General features: G+C 38.9%; 1 protein-coding gene across 1 annotated transcript; it reads right to left on the bottom strand.

Moving 5' to 3' along the window:
• Nucleotides 1-241: 241 nt before the first annotated feature.
• Nucleotides 242-21,392, bottom strand: LOC148504738 (5-hydroxytryptamine receptor 3A-like). Its single transcript, XM_088448513.1, has 8 exons — nucleotides 21,270-21,392; nucleotides 20,169-20,213; nucleotides 17,977-18,086; nucleotides 13,780-13,949; nucleotides 6,429-6,586; nucleotides 3,733-3,937; nucleotides 3,271-3,495; nucleotides 242-522 (listed from the first exon to the last, which is right to left on the bottom strand). Exons 1-8 carry the CDS (start codon nucleotides 21,363-21,365, stop codon nucleotides 242-244), a joined length of 1,290 nt encoding a protein of 429 aa, XP_088304639.1. The 5' UTR covers nucleotides 21,366-21,392.
• Nucleotides 21,393-25,669: the final 4,277 nt, after the last annotated feature.

Here is a 25,669-nt window from a genome sequence, read left to right as displayed (position 1 = left end):
TAACATTAAGAAAATTAGTTGATTTAAACTTCAGCTTGTCCATTGAACTGTTTCCCTACTGAAATCATACATAATTAATAATCATGATATGACACACCTGATTTGAGAAGTTAATATATACTCTATAATGTAAAGCTGTTGGATGAAAGATGGTTTGGATAACATTGACAAATATAAAAAATTAGTTTTGTAAGAAATTTGATGGATCAGTGGAAAACATTTTTCAAGATTCTCATGTAAGTCATTCATATAATTCCATGGACCATAACATCATCAATGTAATGGCATACACAATCACTAAAAAAAGATAAGTCCGGAAGAGGAACATGTCAAGGATGTATCCAACCCGGAGCCATTCTTTTGTGATACTCTGGTCAGTAATATTCTGCACACAATCCTTGATGGACACAATCTCTCTTAGGATACTAGTCAGCAACTTAAACTGCTCTGTTACTGGCAAAGCAACTTCCGAAGACCGTTTGTTGTATTCTGCATTTCCTCTACTGCATTCAGTCACTTTGTCTGGAAAAAAAAGTAAACAATTAATGTTTTAAAGTATTGCTAATGGGTAAAAATAAAATATTAACAGGGCAATACAATTTGAAGCGCTATCATGACTGCTGATATCACTAGGACTTACGCTAGAGCAACATTGTTCAGGTATATGACACCATTACAAGCATTCCCACGCCGTTCAGTTGGCACATCTTGTGTGGAAATGAATCAGCCCCTAAGAGTAGTGGAGGGGAGAATAGAGACAAAATCTCCCCCAGTCACACACTTGATAACATACAATCACATAGCCCATAAACTCCTAGAGATGCGACAGGTGTACACACACAGTAACTGCTTTAGGTACAGAACACACAAAACACCACTGACATTTATGATTCCATTGTCATAACTACTCCTCAGTGTTATATCATACTAGGAAACAGGGCAGTTTAACTATAGTTCCAAAACTGAATATGGCCCATTGTACTATTACCTTCTGCAACTATTAAATGATTGCCTGGACATTATGGGTCTGATACTGAGTTGCATGCAGGTCCGAATGTGACTGGGATTGTAAATGGAATGCTAATGTGACTTTATATGCCCCACTTTCTTTCCATACAAGAGAGCAGCCATCATCATCATCATCGGCACTTGCACCTATCTCATTAGGTGCAGGAGATCCATCTGAGCCTATTGGGTAACCCTGGCTACACACCCATGGCACTCAACAAGTTGGTTCTCTTGCATTGTGACAGCCTAATTGCCACCCAGAAAAACTCCTTCTGTAGAGAAATAACAGAAATACTTGTGAATCTGAATTCTTCCTACATTTACAAAGATGCATACAGTATGCAGCCTAGGATGCATGCACAGAATACGGAGAAAAGCTACATGCGGCCGTATATAAAACAGCGTGTGACTCAGAATCAGGTCCTACTGTATATGAGCTAATTATGACCCTAACCTTACATTCACATTCCCTTAGGCCACCCTACTGTAAATGTGTGGATAACATTTGTAAGATACCCCTGTGGGATGTTGCCTACACAATCTTCATACATAGCTCTTCTGCGTCTAGAATATTCTATAACAGTCAGCTGAACTGAAGGTACTGTAGGTAAAGGGCAAGCTGCAGAAATAGATGAGACAAAACATTAATAAGCAAAGAGAATGGACAGTTAAAAGTTGATATTACTCTGTAAAGTAAATATAAATGCCTTTCAGCACATTCTGGAGGTGATTCAGAGGTGTACGCAGTTGTAATAGCGTCTTTATGTTAACGTCATGGCCAATGGGTGTCCTATTGAAATCATGAACATTGGTGTCAGTGGAACTGGGTCCTTAGATTCTGTTGCTGACACTGATATGTCTGTGACATGCCCCCACCTGTTAACCACCACCCCAGTTACCATCCAGTAACACCGATTGAAATTGCATGGATCTCCATGCAGTTTTGATCTGCGTCCCCACCATTGAGGTTCATTACAGACACATGCCCAATGTGTCTTGGATGCATGCACAGAGTAAAAACATTGGGCGCTTTCCTGCATCTGACTCAGAATCACCCCCTTCTGTCTCTTTAGCTGCTAATATACAGTATAATGTGACTTTGAAGGCAATTAGGACATTTTTTTTACCTAAGCGACCACAAATCACATCACAGTATTCTGTTTGGCAGAACTCACTGACGATTCCTACAAAATCTGACTAGAAACATTTGGGTGTCTATTGGGATGGGCTGATGGTGTAGTCAGATCACTATAATGTATCTGACAGTGGGGATGACTCAGGGGAGGACGCAGTTGTAGTATCCGCTGCAACTTTTGTTACAGCCGATATTGTGTGTTTATGTTAATGGCCCAGCCGATGGGCATCCTATTAAGAGACCCATTGGCAGCAGCGCAAATCTGCCAAAGTGCATAAAAAGACGCTCTATTGGCGGATCATTGGTCGCATCATCAGACAATGCACCTGCCAATGGCCACCGGTGTCAGTGGAAATGTGACTTTAGATACAGTCACTAACACCGACATGCCCCACCCTGTTAGCCCCCTACCAAGCTACTGACCAGAAATGCCCTTTGAAACTGCATGGCTCTCCATGGAATTTCAATCTGCATCCCCCGGCAGTAACCATTGCGATGCATGCGCAACTCATACGCAACTCAGAATCAACCCCTGTGTCTGCTGTCATTGTTCAACTGGTAAATTGAGTCACATTTTATCTGCTTTTCAAAATGCTGAATGTCTGGATCTGTCTAATTTGACCACATTTGTGTAGGACAAAATTGGGCATAGATCATGCCATTGGTTGTGTGACTTAACTATGAACAATTCCCAGGGTTGTTAGTGTGAATTTTCCAATGCAAAAAATGCCGTCATGCACTGCTTGATCAATAGACTCTCTAAAGATGGCACTAAATACTGACCCTAAGGGCAGATCAAAATTACTAGACCGGGTTAGTGCACTTGTTTTTCCCCTATGTAGCAAACAATAACAAACCTTTTATTTCATTACAGGGAAATAAAATAAACACTTGATTACATTACATTCTGTTCTTTAAGATTTTTGGTGGTGTACCCTAATTTCTCATTGCTTGCAGACCATAGTCACATTTGATATCTGCAGAAACCATATGTCCAGTGGATAGACTTTGCCTAGACAGGAGAGTTAGCAGTGAAGGCTGTTGACATTTATGTTCAAGTATCCACAGAAAATGACAGAGTGGATCCTACCTATTCATTATTTTGTAAGCCATGTTCTGAAACTCACCAGTGCCACCATTCTCCAACTGAGATGTTGCATTGGTTTTATTTAGTGATAAACCAAACTCCACATCTTTGATGCAGAGTAAGATAGCCATCTTTTCAAGGACCAAACTCTTCACCCATGCCGGAACTTGTGGATAGATATTCTGCTGGTGAACCATTCGTACTACAAAGATGCTCTCCGTTAGGCTCATCAAAAGCAATGCCATGCACATTATGAAGTAAACACCTAAAAAGAAATGGTAAAGACAGAATATCTAACAGTAAAGTCGAAATATACTGCATCATATTTACACTGATACTTTATTCAGTATATTAGTATTTTAAATATTTTGTGGACTCTTCCACTAACACGAATCATCAAAAGGTTCAGTGTTTTTTTCTCAAATCAGTATATTCACATGATAAACTATAGTCTTCATTAAGAATCCTTTTTAGTCCACCACATGTTTGATTTATCTCTCACCTATTAATGGAGTTCCTGTTGCAGGTAAAGTATCATTCACAACAATGAGAAAAACGGAGTAACCTAGAAGGAGGGTGATCTTGAAAGATATCCTCTCTCCGCTTTCTGGGGGAATGTAGAATCCAAAAATATCCATGATCATGAGGAACAAACTAGGTAGAATCAGGTTGATAGAGTAGAAAAGAGGTCTTCTTTTGATAACTACCTGTCATACCGAGATGACAAATATCAAACATATACAACAGCTATTTGGTTACATTTTTAAAGTGTACTATAAAAAAATGACATTTCTACGTGTAGCATCTTCAGACAGACTTTACGAATGTCCTGAATTGTATTCTACTCATGCACAATGTAAAAGAGGTGAGATACAAACTCGTACATGAGTAATGAGTGTGAATTAACTAGTTTATTGCCACAACTACTCAATCTTGATCTGACTTTTTTATTAGAATAATATAAAAAGAAAACTCAGAGAAAGAAACGGCCAGTGCTCTCAGGCCGAGAAATGCGTTAGATTCATAACCGATACTACTGACACCACACATCCCTCTGAAGAAATCCCGGTACTGGGAAGAAACTGGTCAGGGCTGCCTTACTGGTGCGCATAGTGCCTCTCTGCCACTTTGCTACATTGCCATCTAAACTTAGTTGACTTGCATGCCGACCTGTACAGGGAGCTCCGATTTCAGTGTGCTTCCCTGTGTGTGAGCACCTGTGTCTTGGTCACTGCACACTGCTGGACAGTGTGTTTGGCCAGAGTTCCAGGAGCTACTCATTTAGGTTGTTCACCTGCCAGCATAACTCTCCTGTCTGTGGACCACCGATGCAGCAGTGGATTCGGAGGCCACTTTTATACATTGCGGTGGGATCTTTAAGAGAGAGCACAGTAACTTCTGTTTGCTCCTTGTATGGTGGATACAGTTCCTGCGGCTATCAGCATGCCATGGATCTGGATTAATACTAGTATATATTTATCTCCCAGTGCTTGCATGGGTTTCCTCCGGGTACTCCGGTTTCCTCCCACACTCCAAAAATATACTGGCAGGTTAATTGGCTCCCCTCAAAATTGACCATAAGTGTGTATGTGTGTGAGCATGTGGTAGGGAATATAGAGTGTAAGCTCCACTGGGGCAGGGACAGATGTGAATGGCCAAATATTCTCTGTAAAGCGCTGCAGAATATGTGTGCGCTATATAAATAACTGGTAATAAATAAATAAACCATTTCCCCCTGCAAAAAAACAAAACAGAGAGGGTGCTCCTGAAAAAAGTGTGTGGATTTGTAACACAGTAATGCCCCATGCAACACATTATGCTACAGTAATGCCCCATATACATTATGCCACAGTAATGTCCCTTACACATTATGCACCACTAAGCAATGCCCTTTATACATTATGCCACAGTAATGTCCCTTACACATTATGCCCCTCCCCCTGCAGCAGCTTTTCCCCCTACCCCTCTAGCAGTCTCTTACATTTCCCCTCTCCCCCGACTCCATGAGCCTCTTACCATGCCTGCATCAGCAGATGTAGATTTGGAGCTGTACTAGCAGGCAGCCGTCTGCAGCCCTTGAGAGAGTGACACAGTGCTGCAGTCAATCTAATGTGGCGCCAGTCATGAGCCAATCAGAGCTCATGGACCAGCAGCCGCTGCTGATTGGCTGCCGGTCCATGAGCTCCCATTGGTTCGCAACCGATGCAAACCTTAGAATAATGCAAGGGCTGCTGTGGGTGGCTCCGAATCAACATCTGCAGCCACCCAGGCTCCCCGTCTCCTCCTCAGTACCCCCCTGAAGTCCAGCGCTCGGGGCACGTGCCCCCCCCTAACCCCCCTATTTGTGGCCCTGCCCATACAATAGGTCACCATTACCTCGATCAGACTGGAACCAGTGATATGCTGGTCAGAAATATCATGTTGGACAACACTTTGAATTTCACTGATGCCACGTGTCTGACATCTGGGGATTAGGGAATTGCAACAATCCATCGCTAATTTATGGGGGCCTTTACTGAGATGGACATGTCTACATTTACCTTATGCTAATGCGGGAATCTGCTCATAAATGTCGAAGATCAATGCTTCTGTATGTCAAAGCATATTCCGCCCACTGTATTTAAGTCCACAGCCCCAACTGTCATCATTAGTGTCTGGATTGCACCTACCCCATTCTGGGTGCATTCCATCTGAAATAGGTGTTCAATTTCCAACTGCACACTGCCTATGACACTCCGGGACAGTTCCGCCCCGCTGTCCCTGCCAGGAAATGACTATATCACGGATTGAGTGGTCTATTGATGAGTTGATGAATCCATATCCTCTAGCAATCTCCATCAGTGTGTGCATGGGCATAACTGCCATAGGTGCAAGGAGTGCAGCTGTGCCCAGAGCTTAGGTGAACCCATCTTCCTTGTCCTGGATATTCCTTAGCATTTCCACTTGCATCAGTCTAAGAGTCAGACCCACTGTGTCTATCTAAGGGGTTTATTTACTAAGCCTTGGATGGAGATAAAGTGAACAGAGATAAAGTACAAACCAACCAGCTCCTGTCATTTTTCAAACAGAACCTGTGACATGGCAGTTCGGAGTTGATTAGCTGGTACTTATTCTTCATTCACTTTATCTCCATCCAAGGATAGTAAATAGACCCCTGTGTCCTTTAACAGCAACAACAACAACAACAAAAATACTTACAACATACTCTATATTCCGGAATTTTATATCGTGATCATCCATGAAACGGTATTTTGGAACGACGTTGATAAGGTCCCACTCTGCGTCAGTCATGTATTTACTCTTGAAATCATTCACCTCATCTTTTTCTTCCATTAGTGATACATTTACATCATAAACTAAAGGTAATAAATGTACACTTTGGGTCAGTCTTTCATTTTTCCATATACTACTTTTTCAAGCCTCATACCTACTTGCATGCAGTCTGTTCTTTGTACTAGTGTTTCTTATGTTGGTACAGTTGGTACAATACACAAAAATGAGTCTGAAAATGGAATTTGTTTCCATTAACGCTCAGTGTTCATAGTCACTATTCTACTCAGGTCCAGGAAAACAGCAACAGTGTTGTATTTTCCTGAATGCTGACTGTATAATTCAATGGCATTTACTGCAATTGAATGCATTATGGAGGTCTAGGCAACCTCCAATAATAGACAACCTTCAATAAATTCCTGAAATTAAGTAAAACTTTAATTAACAACCTCTCATTTAGCTGGTGGTTTCTCTGGCAGTGGTACTTGCTTTTTTTAATGTCAGTGGCCTTAATATTAGATGGCAACTTTGCTTAAATTTGATTTGTTTGGCTTCAAGACCGTATGTATAGACAATTATATATCACACTAAATTAGTTTGGTTTGTTTGGATGCACATGGAGGCTTGTATTCACAATATATGTTTATCTCAGACATAACCTCAAGGGTTACTGATATCCAGGGGTACTTTCAAAAAATGTCTGTAGGACCAGGACATTCAGGTGCCAATTAGGCACACAAGTAAAACCCCATGTGTAACGGTAGGACCCTGATAACAACATGTAAAAGCATATTTTTGTCCTGTATCCTTATAAAAGAAAGCATATGTGGACTATAGTTTTTTTTTTGTCAATTTTAAATTTTTCCGAAAATGTACAATTCATTCTATTCTTGTGTCATTTTTTAAAAACATCTTGTTTATATGACATTTATTGCTTTTATATCTAGCAGGGACGAAACATTTTATCTAATAGCAATTATATTTAAATATATTGCTTTACAAATGTTTAGAGTACAAATAATACCGGGAGGTACCCAGATGAAAAATGAGAAATTGAGAACCACTGATTTAAGAGGAAATGAATATGACTGAAGCAATAATTGTGCAATTCATTATTCTATACCAAAGCGCTGCTGACTTGAGTGTGCTTGTGTGATGCAATCCTGTGCCCGAAAGTAACAGGACAGTGGAGGCTGGAGGAGGGTTATGTAAGAGACTCAACCAGAAAAGAGTTGGGTTTGAGCATTCTGCGGGCCTACTTTCATGTTCCGCTGTCACTGAAAGACTGCCCTGGTGATATTTGTTCAGAGGGGCTAACTGATTAATTCTCAGAGGATCCTCCTGAAGTTTAGGGACATCAGATGGCTCTCCTTCCATGGAAGGCTTTATTTGAGAGGGATTCTCATGTGTAGAAGTGCCGATGATCATGGCTGCCCATGAGAGAAGTGTCAAGGGGAGGAAGAGACCAATGACCACTTCTTCTGTGAGTGTTCCTTTAACATAAAGATTTATAAAGCAGTTTAAAGAGCCTTACACATTCCATGTATTCGGGGCTTAGTTTCCCTGAATGGGTATATGGAGCATTCAAGGATATGGAAGGTTTGCTTTGAGCACCATATTTCTAGTTAGTTTAGCAGTTCGGTTATGCACGTGGAATGCACGTTGTCATATTGGCATTAGTGGTAAAGTCTTCCCCTGTGAGGCAGTGGTGGGGAAAATTCTACACAAGGTGAAACGGATGATGGATATTGACAGTGGAAGGTTGGACGCTGTCAGTTGGTCCAGATTATGGTGCAATCTGAAGCCCCCTTGAGTGGGTGGTTGAAGTCCTTCCCTTATTGATTCTGTCACATGGGGATTTCAGTAAATTGTAAAGAAGTGGTTTTGCATACGTCTAAACAGCTGTAATTATGTAAAAAAAAAAATATATATATATATATATATAGGAGGTTTAAGTGTAGGGGGAGGGTGACCAGTGTTCATACACAGTATGGTTTTGTTATCACGCAAAAATATGTTTTATGTATTTAACAGTGACATGCGGTGAGGTAAATGGCTGGGGGGACACTGGCTAGTATTAGAGCCAGATTTGTAGAGAAATATATGAACCCGAGGGTTCATGTGGACATTATACAAAGGTGCAGCAGTACAGTATATAGTGCTAGAAATGTGGTGTGTTTTGATCAGGGATGTGCAGAAAAGGTAAACAGAGGAGACAGTGCCTCACCTGCCATACACTTATTTCTCCAGAGTTTTGCCTATAACAATTATTAGAATAAAACAAAGATGATATTTATAATATTTTCTTTACATTTTTTTTTATAATAAGTATAGTCACTCCTCTGGAGTGGACCTAAGTATGAAAGGAAAGGCTCTGCCTCACCTGCCTCATCTCACTGCACATCACTGGTATTTAAGGTATTGTATGAAATGTTATGTTATATTGTTGCGATCTATGTTTTAATAAAGCAAAGACTTGTGTGTGCTGCATAGATTACTGTTAATATAATAAATACAATGATTTAAAAACATTAATCCATATTTTTGGCAACAGGAACAGTTTCATCCTTGAGTGAGCATTTGTGGGTGGTTAGGATGGATTTGGGTAGCTCAGGGTGCAGCTTGGCCTGACGAGAGGGTGGGTCTAATTTGAGGATGCAAGAATTTGCATAGCAACAAAGAGATCATGTCCTGGACAAATACAGTGGAGCTTATTTAGAGGTTATTGTAGAGGTCACATTACCCTATTTGTACACAATTCAGTAATGTTATGGAGTGTCATATATATATATATATATATATATATATATGATTTTCAATATAAAATTAAATACAAATACCAACACATATTGGGGGTTTCTTTGTCTTTAAAATTGAATTTCTTTTCTGCAATAGTCCATATATCAGATGAGTCATGCAAATAGATGGTTGTGACTTGATAATGTCTACTGGAGGGTTTAATATGAATTTAGCCAATTAGAAGCAACTGTATAGTGCTACTTATAGTCTTAAACACTGCCACAAGAGATACACCTGCTATTTTTGGATAAAATTACTCTAATTGCATTGTAAATATGTGAATATGCCTTTACTGTACTAAGACTATGCATGCAAGCCTACAGTATGTCTGCAGATGTCCTGCTTCTCTAGCTATACAGTACAGGTTAATGTATATGCATTTCTCGTGCACATGTGCAGTATGTAATTAGGCATGACCATCAAATAGTTCACTATTGATGGTCTCTAGTGAAGGTGTCACTTTACATCAATGCAGGAAACCATTGACCAAAAAGCCTTCACTGGTCTGAATCAATGATGAGCATCTAATGTGGGACATATAAATGCAGTGGGTCAATCAGCAAAGAAGGATGGGACTAAGTGGGGTACAGGGCTAAGCGATGTGCACCACTAAAAACAAAACCATTGACATGTCACCAACAAATGTCTGCCATCATTGGTAGAGTAACATTGCACTCTTGAAGAAGGAGACATTTTTCAAAGAAAGAGAAGTATTAGAACAAGAGGACATGTTCTGAAACTGGAGGGTGGTAGGTTCAGGAGAAATTTGAGGAAAAATTACTTCACAGAAAGGGTAGTGGACAAGTGGAATAGACTCCCATCAGAGGTGGTAGAGGCTAAGACAGTAGAGCAATTTAAACATGCTTGGGATAGACATAAGGATATCCTTCAGAAGAAGTAAGGATCAATAAGGGTTGAGGTAACAATATATTTAAAAATGGGGCAGACTAGATGGGCCAAGTGGTTCTTATCTGCCGTCAAATTCTATGTTTCTATGTTACAATCATTAACAAACCCATGAACCATTGGTGGCAAATCATCAATAGTGACCATCCATTTGGACATCCCTATGTAAATATGTCAAAATGTAAATAAAGACCTTATATGTTTAGGTGAGTGATCATAGGCTTTATTATAATAATAATTGCCTAGGATAGTAGCCAATCCAAAAATATAAATAACTTGTGCTGTTTCTTAATCATGTCATTTACTCATGTCATTTACTCATGGAGATCAATGAAAACAGTTATGCAAGAGGAAGTGTGGGGAGAATTGATTATAATTAAGGAATACAGTAAGACAAGCTATGCATAAATATAAGTAAAAGCCATGTTATTACTCTTGAAATCATCTCATCTTAAGTTTTTGGTGGTGGTAATTTTTTTTCTATGTAAAGTAAATGGACTTTAGTGGTGTAAATAATAATTATATATGTATAGATGTATTTTATTGTTAATGCAGTATTATGTACCAACATTTTTTTTCATTTACGGTAGGGTTAGAGAGGACTGGACTTTGATATTTAACACTGAAACAGTACCTAAGTACCTTAGGGGTTCTATACATGTAACTGAAAGCAGCTCTCAGCCTTCTATAGCTTTCCAGAGGCCCAATGCACCAGGATTTAGGCAACAGTGAGTGGGTTACTGTGGAAGTGTCTTTACAAAACAATCACTTGTGTAGACAAGGCACTGGTTCACACAAAATGAGCTCCTCTTCTAAACCATGCCATTAAACTGAACGGTTACAGGTTGTTCTATACCTACCCACATCAATAAGGGTACACATGGATGAATAGGAATTAAAGATCCATTACAAAATATTGCTCTGGCCCTAGTCAAACACACCTTAAAAGCATCTAAATGTATACAGTAACCAATATAAAATATGGGACAGAACACCCTCATTAGTATAATGAAAACCTAAAGAAAAGGAGAACAGGACTTTATTTGTGGGCACACTTAAGGAGAAAGACAACTAGGGATAACCCAACGTCTTAAAGATTTACATAAAAAATATCCTTTATTGGGTTTAACACAACAATAAATGTAGAAGGTGGTGCTTAATAGACAGAACAGTGTGGTAGTATAATATTCTATTTTAATCACAGTGTCACAATAAATAAAATACAATGTAAAAATGGTAATAGGACATGAACATGTAAAAGAGAGAAAGAGTCTTCTCTAAGACTCGAAGAATATCTTAATTATCACTAAATTCTATGTAATTTTGACACTAATGTGTCCACATTCTAATAAATGCATTGAATAAAATCACAATTAGCCTCATAAATAACTACAATACAATGTTGCAGTAGTACTAATGCACAGATTATGTTTTAAAGTTCCAATAAGGTAGGCTTAAAAATGCATATATGTATATATGCTGTATATCAATTGAATTCCATATACTTACAGTCCTGGGAAAAGGAGAAAAATATAGGAAAGGAGGCACCTCCTTATAACTGATGATAAGAGAGTGAGTGTACTACTGTAGCTGCACAGTCTGTTGGACAAACACTCTTGTAGTTGTTAGGTATCAAACCCGATGCACTCCAGTAATATACCAAGTCGTATGCACTGTGGACCCAGTGCTAGCTCTGTGCTGTGAAACCCAGTGAGCTCCAATAGTATGCCAGCGTTTGTAGCTAATGTTGGTGGTGAAGTCCGTGGCAGAGCTTACTCACAGTGCCACGTGCCCAATCTTTCTCCTCTCCAGTCTGTACTCAATGCTGCAGCTATACTTATCTTCCTTTCTCACCACTCCACATCTGCCTCCCGTCTCTGCTAAGCCCTTCACTGGCTCCCCTTCACCTACAGAATCCTTTTCAAACTCCTAATTACCACATACAAGGCCTTCTGCGACTCCATAGTTGTCTACATCTTCAACCTCATCTCCTTACACACTCCCTCCCACCCTCGCCGGTTGGCCAATGACCACCACCTTTGCTCCCCTCTGGTTACCACATCTCAATTCAGAATTCAAGATTTCTCCCGAGCTGCCCCCATCATTGCAATGATCTTCCTTGTTTCATCAGACTATCCCCCAACCTGCACTGCTTCAGGCGGGCACTGAAAAACTGTCTGTTCATAAAAGTATATCCATCCACTACTTAAGCATGTCACAATGTTGCCAACCTCTTTACTCCCCTTACACTGTCTCACACCTTATATCTGGCATTTGTCTCCCCATTCCTTTTAGACTGTAAGCTCCATGAGAAGGGCCTTCCTCCCTCCTGTTCTCATCACCTACTTCTCTTGCACACCTGTTACACATCCTCCTTGGGCTCTCTTCCTCTGTTTTTGTTTTATCAGATGAACTAGACCTGTCATTTGCACCCAAGCTGACAGCTACAGGTTTCAGCTGATGATGTACTTTTTAATGGCACACATTGCATCAAAGGCTGTGTTGAGATTTGTAATGCTATTTGTACTGTTTTACATTGTATTGTCTAATTGTTTTGCTCTATGTGCACTGTGGAACACTTGTAGTGCCCTATAAATAAAATGTAATAGTAATAATAATAACAGCAAGATAATATGTTTTAGTATGCTTATGTTTTTTACCCATCATTTTAAAGTGGAGACCCTCAACAAGGTTTTTTTTAAAGTATACCTAAGAAAGGTTAATTTTTATTTGAATCTTTAAAATGGTTTATTATCCTTAGTTGTCTTTCTCCCACAATATGTTATTGATGACCACTTGTAGGCCAGGCTTAATACCACCAGACTAAGGAGCTCATTCTGACCCCATCGCTATTCTGCGCTCGCTCGCAGCCGTAAGGACGGCCAGAATGCAAATGCCGCGATCGCTCACTAAGACATCAGGACGCCCCTTATGTCTTAACGTGCGTTCGCCAGGTGAAGTTAGACATTTGCTAACCTAGACAAAAGACGCCCACTTTCAGACGTCATATCCAGGAAGTGTATGAGAACATTGGTACCATCGGGGGGCGACATCGAACCAGCACACAGTGCTTGAGGTAGACCCTAGCCTACAGCAAGCACTGCGAGTGCTGCTGTCTTTATTTCACTCGTATGACGTGTATGCTGACGCTGCGTCTTAATTATGTACGACCTTATAATGGTGTAAAAATGCACTGACACGCCTGCGTTCACACATCCAAACCCCCATTTCCTTTGTCCTTCCCCTGTCACCACCCACAAACGGCCCATTCTGTCACTCAAACTAACGGGCTGGCTGTATGCTGAGAGCGATCATCTCCCGATCGCTGTGACTGATTCGCCCACGTGCACTGCGTCTTTTACAGAAGCGCAGTTTGCAACAATCAGCTGGCTACAAGCAAACGCAGCCCAGTGAGTGGGTCTGAATCACCCCCTAAGGTCAAAGGGGATTGCCTGGAATATTTTTTGCTTTATAGCATTAAGTGCAATCTATTAGTTCATTCAGTCATTCCCATTTTTTTGGTTGCCACCCTCATTAGTATGTAAGATTGCCAATAGAAGGGTATCAAACATACCTTTGTGAAGCCAACTGGTGAAGGAGATTGTGCATTTCTGAGTATCAAATGGGAAGTAGTAGATGTCAAGGCTGCAGGCAGTAGCTATAATAAGTGGTTTGATGTCGTAGACTTTCCCTTTAAAGTTCACATAAACATAAGGAGCTTCTGGGGATTTTGTAGATTCCACACTGAAGACAGACATCAATCAATTATTATAAGGGCCAGAACAAAACCATTAAACAGGTGTATGGACTGTATCATCATTACAACATCTGGTTATGATGCTAATTATAGTGCAAATATGGATCTATACTACTCAAATTGAGAACAAGTACAGAGTCTCCCATATCCAAATATTCCGAAATACGGAATATTCCGAAATACGGAATATTTTTAGCATGACTGAGATAGTGAAAACTTTGATTTTTGATGGTTCAATGTACACAAACTTTGTTTAAGGCACAAATGAATTAAAACTAAAGTATAAAATGACATATACGCTGTGTGTATATGACACATAAATGAATTTCATGTATGTACATACACTTTGTTTGAGGCACAAAATTATTGAAAATATTGTATAAAATTACCTTCAGGCTGTGTGTATAAGGTGTATATAAATCATAAATGCATTTTGTGTTTAGATTTGGGCCCTATACCTAAGACATTTCAATATGGTATGCAATTATTCCCAAATACGGAATATTCCGATATCCAAAATACCCTTGGTCCCAAGCATTTTGGATATGGGAGGCTCAACCTGTAGTAACAAACTCCAGAATAAATGATAAGTACAGCCACACCTATACCAATGCAGTTCAGATCCATCGGTATTGCCTTGAATGTCTTCACTCAATTCCTGATGTGACAGGTGCAAGACATTCTTTCCTTATGCTGCTAGGGTTGGGAGGATTGACAGCACTATCAACTGCACACACTAATAGCCAATGATAACATGCTCATCTCTGGCTTGTCCTCTATGTCCAGAATCATGCTTGTTACTCAGACTGCTTGTCTGAATTTTGTACCCGTTGTCTGCCATTACATTTGTTAATTCTCGGTTATTCTTGGCCAACGCCTGCAACAACCTCAGTTCCTTTGCATTATGAGTTTATGCCACCTACCACAATCTTTTGCCTGTTTGCATTTCTGATAATATACCACCTGCCCTAACTTCAGCATTGGGACTTTAATATTTTGTTGTTGCCTGACGAGTACTCAAATTTGTGTCTGAGTGATTTGTATTGTATTGTCATTCTGTTTATTACACCTTAGACCACTTTGTGTGTTTAGCTGTCATTACTTTAGGATTCTGCCTCCAGTATCTTATTGTTTGTATAAGTTTCTTGCAAACACATACAGCCATGCAAATAAGACCTGGGGGTAAATGTACTAAGATTGATTTGGTCCCAAATTGTCCCGTTTTTCAACTCGGATAGGATCGATCAAAAACAGAAGTTTTTTTCACTTACAAAATTGGGAGTTTACCAAGGTCCTGGTTTTGACAGGATCATGTTGATTGATGGTGTATTTGGTCAATCCTGTCCGTTTTGAAGTCCCAATTTAACCGCTCGAATTTCTCTCCTGAACAAGCAGGCTGCACATATCAGTGAAATATGTGCAGACTGTTTGTTGTTTTTTTTTATTTTTAGGGTTAATCTTTTGTTAAAAAAATGACGTGAGGGTCCCCCCCAAGAGGCTAACCAGCCCCGATTTTGCCAGCCAGAAACGTGTAGGGTTCCACTGTAAATTAGGTACCAGGACCAGGCTGCAGGTCCAATTCTGGTTTTAATTATAGGGGGAAAAAGTTGCATAGGGGTACCCCTATAATTAAAACCAGCACCAGACCCTTTCTAGCGGGGGACTGATGCCACAGCCTGGGGAGCCCTTTCACCGGGCCCCCCAGCCGCAGCATCAGTCCTGACCACTAGTAAGCCCAGGCCAGGGATACCTGTGGAGTTAGGGACCCCCCAATAAAGGGTTCCCCCTCTCCAGGGAACCCCTGGCCTAGGCTGATAGCCTGGGGCTATCCCCGCCACCCTAGGGTGGTGGGTGGTGGGTTGATAGTGTATGTAGTGTATAAAAAATAGATTTAACAACATTGTCTTTACAGTGGAATTACAGGTTCTTGCAAGCCTCCCTCGCATGCTGGTACTTGGAGAACCACAAGCACCAGCATGTGGGCCATTAAGGGCTCACTGGTACCTGTAGTTCCCCTGTAAAGAAATGTGTAAAAAAATACACAACACATACACCGTGAAAGTACAGTTTTATTACATATATACACACACACACATACTCACCTACATTACCAGGAGTGGTCCCCTTGTCCAGTAGGTATCCAAGGTCTTCTTAAAAAAAAAATTGTGATCCACGCAACAGATACCAACCAGGATGGTTCATATCTCCTGAATGAAACGCTCAGATGCGGCTTCTTCCTTTATAGAGCCATATCTGAGCATTCATTGGCTGAGAGAGGTGAGCCCCTGCCTCTCTCAGCCAATGAACGGCTCCTCCATTGAAGTCAATAGAGAGCCGCAGGTTATTAAAGTTCATTCTGCGGTTCCCACCATTGACTTCAATGGAGGCGGGGGCTTACCTCTCTCAGCCAATGAACGCTCAGATATGACTCTACAAAGGTTAGAGTTGCGTCTGAGCGTCTCATTCGGGACATAACAACCATCCTGGTTGTTACGTGTTGCGTGGATTGTGTAATGTTGTTTTTTTGTTTTAAGAAGACCTTGGATGCCTACTTTTGACAAGAGGACCACTCCTGATAATGTAGGTGAGTATGTGTGTGTGTGTGTGTGTGTATGTATGTAATAAAACTGTACTTTCACAGTCTGTGTATTTTGAGGTTTTTTTACACATTTCTTTACAGGTGAACTACTGGTACATTCTTTATACTCTTTGGTCTTCTGGTACCCTATAGGGCTTTAAATACATATAAGGAATTAAATACAATTTTGAGGTAGTGAATAATCTACTGCATTGCAAATTCATCCATGTAAATAGATCTGCGTTTAATACCAGAGAGATTTTCACAATGTGGTCATTTATGACGTAAAAGTATTAACTATTGATTTGGGAGTAACCTAAATAAAGGTGATCCTCATTTTTAAGATACAGTGCAGTCCTTTAACCATGTGGGGTTGAGAAGTTCCTAAAGAGTTTGGTGTCTATTGTAGTTTGTTTTCATAAACTGTTGATAGAGGGCCTGATTCAGAGCCGCTCGTAGGCGGCCGCTCGTTCGTTCCGAGCGATGTTTTCCCAACTGCGCATGCATACGGATCGTAATACGCATGCGCGAACCAGTCAGTGTGGCCGAAAATCGTTTGTTCGCTAAATAGCGAATGCCTGCTATTTTGAGTGACAAGAGGAGGCGTATGTGGGTGTTAACAGGGGAAGGTGCTTGAAAACGGGGAGTGGAGATCAGAACGCACGCGTGCTTAAAGGTCAAAACGGGCGTTTTATGGGTGTGCATAATTAAAACAGCAGCGTCATTGACCACGTCACTGGGTTATTTTATAGTCAGAACTGCTCGCAAATTTGTGGTAGGAAAAACCAACCACAAGAATAGGGAGCAGTTCATACGCTGGTCGATGTACTCGATTAATCTAATAAATAGCGGACATGACGTATGATGCGAGCGGCCAGGGGCAGTTTTTATCAAAAAAACGTCCGCATGTTTTGTTCGCTCGTTCAGACATAGAGGCGGCAACAGACCGCAAAGAGCGAATGGTTCATTTGAATAGCCACCCCCTTTTTCTGAACGAACGAGCGCTAATAGCGACCGGCTCTGAATCAGGCCCAGATTCATTATCAGTTCTAACTGATAATGCTAACAGCATTTTTGTTGCTAGCTCATGCTACTGTATATATTTTGTGTGGGTTTTTTGTAGCACTGTTGTGATTTTTATGTATTTTTATTTTAATGTAGAAATATTTTTAGGACACATTTTTCTTTTTTAGAAATTATCACTTGACCATATTCTTTGTCTCCAGTATATGTGATTTTGTTTTTGTTTTTTATAGATTTATGGGACAGCAGTTGTAGTGGATCTCAATGAATGAAATATTTAAGAATGCATAGGACAAACATATAGTATTGCTACAATTTAGAATATATTAAAGATTTTGAAGATAAAAATGACAAACTAAATAGACATGCATGTTGTTTTCTGTCTTAAAATTATTTGTTTATATGGTACTCACAACTCCAGTACAATTATGTCTGGTTTCCAGATCATTTGTTCATCAATGGATATATTAGTTACGTTGTCAAATTTTATTGGATCCCATTTCAGAAATTCATCTACCCAAGACTAGAAAAATACAAACACAAACAAAAACACCAACATCAACATTATGAAATAGGGTGCATATTTAACTATGTTAAATAAATATAATTAATCTTCACAATTAATTTGTAATCTGGGAAATGCAACCATGAAAGTGAGTTTAGATAATAACCACCAGCAATTGGCTGGGAGCTGGTCTCAAAAATTATAGGGGCACCTACACTATTTACTTGGCCCACACTGCAAGGAGTTTGGGTTAAAATGACCAACATTTGATTACTCTTTCATCAATAGTGAGAAACAACCGCAGTCCACTAATAGGGGTATTCAACTTGGAGCGAAAATTTCGGAATCGTCATTTTCGCCGATTTCAATTATCCCCGTATTCAATTTCAAAGACTTTTCGCAGGTTCAAAAAGTCTTTGAAAAATAACAGGGATAACATTTCACCACTGAATAGGTGGCGAAAACAAGTGCAGAATTGGGGTTTAGGGGTGCAGGCTTAAATAAAATTGCCTGCAACCCTGGTAATGTCATTTAAAAATAAACTGTGTCAAAAAAAGTAAAAAAAAAAATTAGAGACACCCCAAAAAAATTATTTAAAAATTGGGGTGAAAAAAAAAAATGGAAAGAAATGTTTAAACATAGGGAAATAGGTTCAGGGCTATTCTGCAAGTATGTGGCAGGTGTTTTCTTGAATAGGCTATTAGCGGCAGGTGCATTTTTTCTGAATTTTTTAAAAATTACTTTAGGGACATCAAAATATGCTAGTACCCAATTTGATGGGACCACTTAAAAAAACGAAAAAAAAATTACCTAAGTGCTCTTCTGCATCACTTCAATGTCAGAAAAAAAATACCTGCCGCAGCTATTTAAAACCTCGACTTTCATTTGCAGGCTAAAACGGGAGTACCCATAGTGATCCCCCATGTTTTGACAGCTTTAGGGGGTCCTACAATTTATTCCAGGTAAATCCCGTCTTTTTTCGGCGATCCTATTTCGCTCCCGTTTTCGTAGCTTTGAATACGGGGATAAAGCGGGCGCACGCCCGATACTTTATCCCAGGAAAATCAGCGATGTGGAGCAAAAGGACCAGCACGGACTTTTCGCTCCAAATTGAATACCCCTGTTAGTAGTGCAAAACACTATGAATACTTTCAACATATACCTAAACTGATGAAATTTATTGCCACAATTTATGTCAGAATGTTAATTACACTAGGGTTGTCAGTGCTCCAGATCTGACATCCCCAGGTCTGTATTAATGTTTGCTCTTCAGGTCTAATTTCAGATTTGTCCCAGAGCCACGACAAACCTGAGCTCCAGATAACTCTACTATGCTTCCAAACCTGTACTAAAAATGAATGACTACAGCTCCAAATATGCTTTCAAGCAAATACAATGTGCACAGTGGTTAAGATTGCTGTATAATAGCAATATAACCATGGGGTTGATTCTAACCAGGGCACTATCAGTGTGGAATTATTTTATTCTTAAGGGTATTTGCAGGGGTTTTCTCAAGGTGCTTCAGTTTCCTCCCGCAGTCCATACATATACTGGTTGGCCAATTGGCTTCTGTCAATATTGACCCCTAGCATGTGTATTAGACAATTTTATATAGACTGTAAATTCCAATGGGGGGCAGGGACTGATGTGAATGATTAAATATTCTTTTTTAAAACTGGAATATGGTAACGCTAAATAAATAATAATAATAATAATAATAATTTATACAGTGTCATATTTTCAGCATTTTATTATAATACGTAAATTGTGTTAAGGTATATAAAATCCTATTTCTTTAGGAATTTATATACATCACTTAAGCATTAGAAAATAATAATGTTCTGTATTTGCTGGGAGAATATATATAAATATGCAATGCTCTGATTTACTGTTTTTAATTATGTAAATATTTTACATTTTCAAAGTCTACTGCAGCATACACTATCTAGACAACCACAAAAGTGCAATGTCCTTTATAACGATTAAAGGAAAATTTCTGCTGAAAACATGACATACTGTAGCTAACCCAGAGAATTGCAAACTATGACATTCTCTTAGATTATTTAAAGTATTTTTAAATTTGATAGTGCAGTTATTTACCTGTCTAAGCCAGATGTAAGTTCTTAGAAATTGTTTTTTTTCATCCTGAAAAGAAAATACTAGAGACGCTGCAGTTAACTTGTCTAATAAAAATTCTAACTAAAAAACATGGAAGCAATTGATGTAAGTACAGAGAGAAATAGCAACACTCTAACAAAAATAAAGTCAACACACTTTACAATGAATAGTTTTTCCAAAACTTATAGCCTAGTATTGAATAAAAAAAATTTCATTGTAAGATTGTATTTTTCAACATCGATAAGATGTACTTTTCTTGATCATAACCTCAAGTGCTCCTGGAGAGGATCTGTGAGATCTTGAAGACATTGGGGGAAAATAATATGGTCTAATTTTGCAAAGGTACAGATTCTTTTGCAATTTTGCTGAGGTATTTGGAGCAGGATTTTTTTTTAAAGGCAATACGAAGGTTAGGATACCTTTGTTCTACATTGTGGCTAAAGAGTAAGAGATTTATTTGGTATAATGTAATCCTTTCAAATATTTAATAATCAAATAAAATGTTTATGTAAGTTCCAATTTCAAAGAATTGACAGAAAATTTAGATTTCATAACTGGAGTAGATATCTATCAGCATGTTTTATGAAGAATAACATTTGTGGAGTATATAAATGTTCCACATGTATTCTCAGACTAAAAGGAGGAAGAGCTATTTTGCTAAACAAATTATTGGTTGTCAAATTTAAAAAAAAAAAAATTCTTTGATTGGTGTTTGTTTTTTTATTTGTGTTTGTTTTCAACCAAAACATTTGAATAATGTCTAACAAGTCATGATGAACATGTATAATATGGTTTTAGAGTATTTCCAGCTTACAGCATGAGGTTTTGATGAGATTTCCTGTTAGTTTGGATATCATCTCTGGATGCGATTTGAGGTAACATTGTTGGCTGGTCATTTCATTCTAATTTAATTACCAGTCTCCACCATGAAGGACAAATATATTAATATGTAAAGATTGTGGAAATCCATATGAACAAAGACAGAGAAGGTATGCCTTTGTAGGGGCAGGCGAAGGAAGATTTGATAAAGAATTTTTTTTTTTTTGAGAAAGAGTGATATAAATGGAGAAAATACTAACTTACCACTCCTAAAATGCTATATATAACGATATCTATATACACCTGTGTAGTACTTCGCCAATTCTTCACTGGTCTTACTCCCTTCTTGTAACCCTCCATCAAGTGATCTGAAAGTCTGACAAGGGTCGGCTTACGTGCTTCTGATCCATTTTTGTCTTGGCCTCAAAAATACAAACATTATAAAAATAATCTGAGTTACTTGCATATTATAGTTAAATAAATTCCTTCATATACATCTACACTGCTTTACAGGAACTACTAAAATAATTGTGGTTTAAACAAAATGAACTTAAGCTGGGTACACACTGGAGTGATGTCGTGCCGATTTGCCCAAATCAGAATGGCAAATCGTGCATATCGTGCAGTGTGTATACACCATATGAGCACACACACGGTCGCATGTGAGGTCGTCAGGTTTGATGTGTTGCACATCAAACATGACGATATCGCATGCAGCGCCACACAGTGTAATGAAGGATGGCACAAGTGATTGTTCCGTCATTCATTACATCGTTCTGATGTGTACCCAGGATTCCATATGTCGATCCAACCAATCAGCTCCTAACTGTCATGTTACAGGCTGTGTTACAGTTAGAAGCTGATTGGTTGGTTCTTTATCTCTCTGCACTTTACCCCCCTCCAAGGCTATCCCTTACAACTTTATATATTAAGGTGGAGGGAGTTGAAGTAAAGTAAAACATATGGTGCAAAGCTGAGCTAATCAATCCAAAAGTAATAGCCTGCAAGATGCAAACAGAGACAATATTTCGGTGCTGTAGCTGCTGGATTTAAAGTGGCAAATTATGGAGGAGCAATATCAGGCTGGTTTTGCTTTAAAACAAATGACTGCTTCAAATTTAGTGGCTACATTGCTGAAATATTGTCACTGCTTACATCTCGCAGGCTATTACATTCAGGACAATGTGTTAAGTACAAAACACTATATGCGCATTGCTTATTTGTCTTAAATTACTTCATCTATACATTGTCTATTGATTGGTAAATTAGAAATATGCATGTAAGTCAGATTAGTTATAGTGTGAGCTTTACAAATAATGAATGATGATGATAATGACATACGGTAAGTCAACTTAAGAATGTTATACTGTGACATAACTTGACTGAGTGTAACTTAACTTACAAACTTATTTAAATCATATAGACTATATTAAAACCTTGTCCTGCCAATAATGGAATCACTTGAAAAAAAAGGGTGCTGTTTGCTTTACCTTTTATTTAAAAGTTAACGTGCTTATATGATTGCACTGCTGAGTAAATATTGATATGTTAGAATATCCTGGAGAGTTTCTCATTTCACTTCACAGTATCATTCCTTTACTCCTCAGGAATGACTTCTTAATATTACAGTTTTAAGATAACCTAGATATTCTACAGATAGTCTAACTGCTTCCATCCATATAGACAGCACATTAGTGACTTAATGGAGTTCATCTAGTGCTTCATGTGAGAGGTTTCCATCTATTCTGTACCACGTCATAATTTCCTAATTCCTCTCATTATGCTTTAATGTGGGCAATACAAGTATAGGTAATTTCCACAAAACATAAATAACCCATTACAGCAGATATACATTTTATAAATGAAACTCATATTATAAAGTGACAACTGTCTCACATTTGTGCAGATGGATAATACATTATGGATGGGTGCTGGGAACCAAGGAGCTCATTCAGACCCTCTGGCTAGATGCGAACGCTCACTCGATGCGTATGCAAATCCGACACACGGCCAGCAAGGCAGGCGATCGCACGGCAAACCATTATCACGCCCACTATGTCTTGGCGTGCGATCACTATGTGTATGCAGATGCCCACCAGTCATTCTTAAGACGCCCACTTGCGTATGTCATCTCTTGGAAGTGCTTGAAACCATTGGTACATCGAGCACCATTGGATGCAATTGCAGCGCTTAATGTTGACCATACCCTGCCGCAAGCACTGCGATCACTTCAGTGTGTATTTCAACCAGGTGAAGTGTACAATGATGCTGTTTGTAATTTACAGTGCATTCGGAAAGTATTCACAGCGCGTCACTTTTTCCACATTTTGTTATGTTACAGCCTTATTCCAAAATGGAATAAATTCATTTTTCTCCTCAAAATTCTACACACAATATCCCATAATGACAACATGTAAAAAGTTTTTTTGATATTTTTGCAATTTTAATTAAAATGGGGAGAATGCCGACCACACCTAGTCACAGCCTGACGAGAGCTGCGCTATGCCACGATGCGTGACGCTGTGCATGCGCATCATGGCAACGATGGTGGTGGCTACATTTGTGTATATGTATATATATATATATATATATACATATACACATACACACACATATGTACAGCTCTGATATATATATATATATAAATATATATATATACACATGTATGCACTACAATGTTGTGTGTGTGTGTGTGTGTGTGTGTGCCTGAACCTCCATTATGTCACTAGTATTGTAGTATTACTGTCTAAATTCATATAATAAAACAAGTTTGGATTACGCTGCTGTTACTGAAATTGAAACTAATATACTGTAGATCAGCATCTGGATAAATGTCTAGTCAAACACTTACTGTTTTAAAGTGAAGTTCAGATTATATTGAGCACTTTTGGATCACAATTGCCTATGCAAGCATGTAAAACTCACCCAATTCATCTGTATAGGCTACAAGGAAGGAAAGAATTACTGTGCTGTGGACAATCCAGGAACGAGTCATTCTTGCTGGATCTCTCAGGCTTGTAAATCCACTATAAGTTTTCACCAGTTCAGACCTTGGACTTTCTTGGTAAAAGTGAGATCCACTTCTTTCACTGTGGATTTCATCTATACAGTTTATTGATTATGAAATATGTATTTATTACAAAAAAGACTTTCAGATACAGTAACTCTTTTCACTATCACCTTGATAGACTACAGGTATGGTATTTCCTTCTACTATTTTTCCAACTTACCCTGTTTTAGAGTATTTGTTAAGCTATTTTTATATGTAATAACCATTTTTGGTTTACTATAGTAGTTGTTATTTATGAATCTTACTTACCCATTCATCCGTCCTCTCTTTTCTAGTATTCCATGTATGTATTTCATGCATGTGCATATAGCATGTGCTCCTGTTTCCACCTCCTCATCTCCCTGTCTTAATTTGTGTGCAGTGAATTTCATATATAAGCCTGTCTAGAAAGGAACTCCTCCCTCTCCAGCGTGATGTCATTCTGACATGCCATAAACCTAGAGTAAGTCTCCTCCCTTTCACCAATTAGCAGTGTAAGGTCCACTAGCTAATCATTAGCACATAGATACAGTTACACACATATACTGTAATTAATAAAATAATATGCTTCAGCTACATTCTGTTATCACATAATAACTCACACATATACTTATACTGCAAAACCGTGCTTCACTCTGGACAATGACGGGGTCACTTTAGAGACACAATAAATGTGCATCTTCTTTACTTTAGAACATATATCAAACATTATATGAGACCTGTAAAACATGTCTATTTATATGCTAATGGATTAAATGCTGCTTTTCTTAACTGTACACTTGAATTAAAAAAAAAAAAAACATTATTAAGATTTATTTCCCACCCACACAAGTATCCTACAACCTCCACTCACATCCCTTCTAACCCTTAAAATTCTTACTCCCCCCCTAAACCAATAACCCCTTGGCTCTCATATATAGGGCACTAGCAGACTGTACTATGGTCCATGAGTCCTGAGGACTGGAAAGTAGAGTAGTTGAGTCTACAGATATGTTTTCCTGGTCCACACATGCTCACACTTCCAACCTGCAGTAACGCCCCCCTTGAAATCATCCGGTGACCGGCAAAGGAAACTGTGATGAAACAAGGACCCACTGCAATGGGGACCATTTTCTTTATCACCCGTTTTTCACAGCACAATGTACTATTTAGTCCTTTGCCCAGTCTAAGTATATGCACCTGGGATCGATGTATTACGTGTATTGTTATTTCATGTTGTTAAGTATATATTGCCATTGTTATTACCTGCAATATTGTATGTATTGGAAATATAAAGACTGTTTCCATGTTGTATGTATATAGTAGGATAGCAGAAGCCATATTGTATGACTTGGTGGAGAGCTAGGCAGTTGTGTTAGCTACGTTAGTTGCCATTTGTCTCAAGTGTACCAGTTTATTGCTATGATGTGTAACTTAGATAGGGGTTGTTAGTAATGTAGTCAGAACAATATCTGAGTGAATGTTAAGGCTGAGTACACACTTTGCAATATATCACTCGTTCTATCGATGAGCGATATATCATGAGTGCATCGGTGGGTGTGTACACCCGATATGTCTGTGAACAAAGTCAGTCACATACATATCAGGTTGGCCCTGCAGCACAGCTGATGCCGAT

This window comes from Taudactylus pleione, unplaced genomic scaffold, assembly GCF_031769625.1.
Source record: "Taudactylus pleione unplaced genomic scaffold, aTauple2 ptg000457l, whole genome shotgun sequence".
NCBI classification, from domain to species: Eukaryota; Metazoa; Chordata; class Amphibia; order Anura; family Myobatrachidae; genus Taudactylus; species Taudactylus pleione.
The sequence above is the reverse complement of the archived record's forward strand: the minus strand, read 5'-3'. Positions and strand labels throughout refer to the sequence as shown.